The sequence below is a fragment of the Montipora capricornis genome, chromosome 11 (genome assembly GCF_036669925.1).
Source record: "Montipora capricornis isolate CH-2021 chromosome 11, ASM3666992v2, whole genome shotgun sequence".
Lineage (NCBI taxonomy): Eukaryota > Metazoa > Cnidaria > Anthozoa > Scleractinia > Acroporidae > Montipora > Montipora capricornis.
In genome coordinates, this window is record NC_090893.1 from 32,062,573 (window position 1) to 32,066,113 (window position 3,541).

Consider the following 3,541-nt stretch of genomic DNA (forward strand, 5'->3'; position numbering starts at 1 on the left):
GAGTCAAGTGACAGTTGGAAACTCAAACGAATGTAGTGATGCGCTGGTCTATGTTGTGATGGGTAGTGGGAAAAGTGATGTGATTGGTTGTGACGATGGTGAGTGGTGATCCGGTCGGAGTAGGTTTGTAAGCTGAGAGGAAAAAGTTGTGTGAAGGCGCAGGTAGAAGTAGGCAACGGTTTAATGTAGTTTGTATACCAGGTTTCAAGTGTAAGGAGGTGTTACATGCTTAACCTGCGATCAGGCCCAATTGAGCATCCCTCTCATGTCCTCTTACATCGGCGCTCGTGTTTTTTTCGTTTCTTCGTCCCCTCGCGTCACGAAAATGGAGCCTAATACATGCTTAACCTACTGTAGGAAACAAACCTACTGCGACCTTCACTTACAAACATTAGGGCCGATTTACACGCATGCGACAAGCTCACGACAGGCCCACGACATGACTTACGATTGTCGCAGCGTTTTAGAACATGTTTTAAAATGCTACGACATTTTTTCTGACGTACACAACAATCGCAAATCATGTCGCGAGCCTGCCGTAAGCCGTTCTCGCATGCGACAAAAATCGTACCGTGTAAATCGGCTCTAACGCCCCAATCACCACTCACCATCCCCCACAACAATCATATTACTTTATTTGTCACCTGTTGAGGCTTTCCACAAGAAACAAAGGGCCATTAAATAACGAAAAACTTATTTTCTACTTGGTGGAGTTGTATTTTAAAGCTATTTGAATGGCAGATTGTAGGCGGTGAGATCTCGAGTGTAAACATGTTTTTCTGATTTGCGGTTTTCTGAAATTTTTTTACAACAACGCGTAACAACGTGTTTGTTTACTTTTAAGCAGTGGGATAGCATTTAACTTTGCATTATTTACACAACAATATGTGCAGACATTTTCTTTAGTCTGCTGGTATGCGTGGTAAACAGGTTTGTTACTTTTGCATATCACTGCATTCACACGTGGTTCAACGGCTGCTGTTAAATTTTGGAAAGTGAGCACTCGGCTAGCATTGTTTGAACTGAAGCAACTATGAGCGATAGTGAAGGTGAAGTTTTCTTATCCCAAAACAGCTTTTAGGGTTTTTTACAATCAAAGCCTTACCCGGATTTCCAGACAGTTCAGCTTCAGACAGTTAGTAATTGAACAAAGGAAACCGAGTCAAGTGACAAATAAGGGAGCTTTCCATTTGACAGAACTGACCGGCCAGTCCGAGCATTTGGAAGGACTAACTGTACAACGCCTTCAAGTTAACAATCTTCCAAGACGATATATCATACTCCTCCAGATGAATGCGAGGGATTATCATGCCAGTGTTCCTTCAAATTTTTACATTTTCTTTGCAAAGTGACAGGTCTGCCCGGCCAGTTCTGACAAAAGGAATGCGTTCCGGTTAGTTTTCCAATTAAAAGGCTGATTTCTCGGTGAGTTCAAAACCATATCATACTGGTGTAAGGCTGGCATCTTTGAAACCAATCCCAAGGCAGTAAATACTGTTATGGACGCTTTTTGGCTTATATTCGCCTTAAGCCAGACCTTAGTCAAGAGCACTACAACTCCATCGCTAGCCTTGGTCTATGTAACGCGCACGGCATTTTCACAGATCAAGCTATTTTTAGACGAGTTCTTAAATGAGATTTGGCTTTCACGAGTGACCATTCTTAATTGCGTAGGTAACACTTTAATTTCTCGTGCAAGACTTGCAACTAGCTGGAGAAGTTTGGTCCGCCACAGGCAACACAGTCTCTGAGTGTATAATTATTGATTATAAGGATTTTTAAGGGAATCTCGATAACAAATAACCGCCTGTGGTTTCGCGGGAAACTCACCAAAAATAACTCGGCGTGTGAAAACGCCGCTCCACAAATACATGTAGAATGAAGTTGTACGCTCCTCGCTAGCCATGGGCTCCTGACCGAGTCGGAATGCAGAGGAAACACGGAACGGAAAGAGAGCATTACATTCCTTCACCGTTCAACCAGCCTTGCTCTGTCTGTTTCATTTCCCATAATTTTCATGCACACGTCCTTGCTTACACAGTTTACGAGAAAAACTCAAAAGGTCTCTACTCTAAGTCTTACTTGTAAACAACTTAAATTTACTTTGTGCAAATATTCTCAGTCTTTCTTTTTACACCTTTTCGGCCTCTTTTATTCCTTGGGTTGCTCAGGTTACCCTAGGTCGATTTTACTAACGACTTACTTCAGACTTTGATCTTCCGGTCGATTATAGTAACTATGCAATTGATCTCGTGGGCTGGGAGCGAGGCTAATCCCGCGAAATGAGGTTTTAGCCCACATCATCAAGGGCTAAGGCTCAAGGGCAATCGTCCTCCACTAATCAAGAGTGCTCACGTTCAAAGAATGGCTTTTTTTGTCAGGTTGACCACATAAAAGGACCATACTAGAATGGCTTCTCTTAAGAGAAGGAAGTGATATATTGGTACCCTGTTTCCAAGTACAGATGGTCATTTTGTAATGTAGATATAAAATGCTAAGCAGATTGAGAAACTATTGAACTGTATCTGGCTTTGCACAAGTAGTCATGTTACAAAACCATTGGTTATATTTTGGCTGAATACTCTCACGCAAAAGACTGTGAGAATTCAACTAGTGAATTTTCCTTTTATGACTACCTCTAGTGTGCTTGTTGGCAAAGTCTTGTTTGTCATCTGTTTCGTCATCATCTCTGTTCATGTGATGGATATTTCAACTCTGTCCGCATCCCGTTTTCAAGACCACTCAATAGTGCTGTCGTTGACTTCAATCGACTTGGTATTGTTCTTGGTTTGCTTGGTTTTTATTGTGTGATGTCATTTGCTTTTTCGGTAAACGATGATTAATGGCGTGACAACCAAGTAAAACACAAAAGCAGAACAGTTTTTGCAGCTGACAAAGCCATCAAAGTTCATTCCTTCAAACAAAAAAAAACTGTGCATCTAACAAAATAATATCCCGAGACATTATTTTGTTTTTCCTCAAAAACAGGAGATGGGGACAAATTTAGGTCGTAAGCTTAGGCCCGTAATTCCGTAAATTAGACTTGGCGTGGATGTTTTAATTAGCATAAGGCTTGCCTCCTTTTCATAATTCTTGTTTTTGATGCAAGGTGGCCCCACAAGCTTACGAAAAGCGGCTCAAATCAACCAAGCTGAGGGAGTCGCAATCTGTTTTAGGAGAGTTTCATTGGGCTGAACTGTATTATTAAAAAAGATCAAAAAACAAGTTGAAGGTCAGTGATAGGGTGCTAAATATATCTCCTTCAATAACAGTAATAACGTTTTACCATTATTAACAACATTAACGATGAATATTAATAGTAATAATAATGATAATGATAATGATGCTGATAATGATAATGACGATAATTGCCTTCATATTCTTGAAGCCCATCGAGAAATTTTGGTTCGACGGTTCGGACCCATCGTCCGCATTAAGAAACAGCTAATCAGAAATTCTGTTATATGGCGCAGTCTAGCCAATCAGCAGCTGTCGTATTACATGTGCTTGTGCTCAGCGGAAAATCGTGGCTCGCTCAGGG

General features: G+C 41.1%; 1 protein-coding gene across 1 annotated transcript in view; it reads right to left on the minus strand.

Annotated features, from left to right (window-relative positions):
* The window catches only part of LOC138023397 (N-acetyllactosaminide beta-1,6-N-acetylglucosaminyl-transferase-like), a 3,669-nt gene extending 3,042 nt beyond the window's left edge, over positions 1-627 (minus strand). Inside the window, exon 1 of the mRNA XM_068870403.1 lies at positions 609-627. Coding sequence (XP_068726504.1) covers positions 609-627 — 19 coding nt within the window. The remainder of the gene's footprint in view (positions 1-608) is intronic.
* Positions 628-3,541: the final 2,914 nt, after the last annotated feature.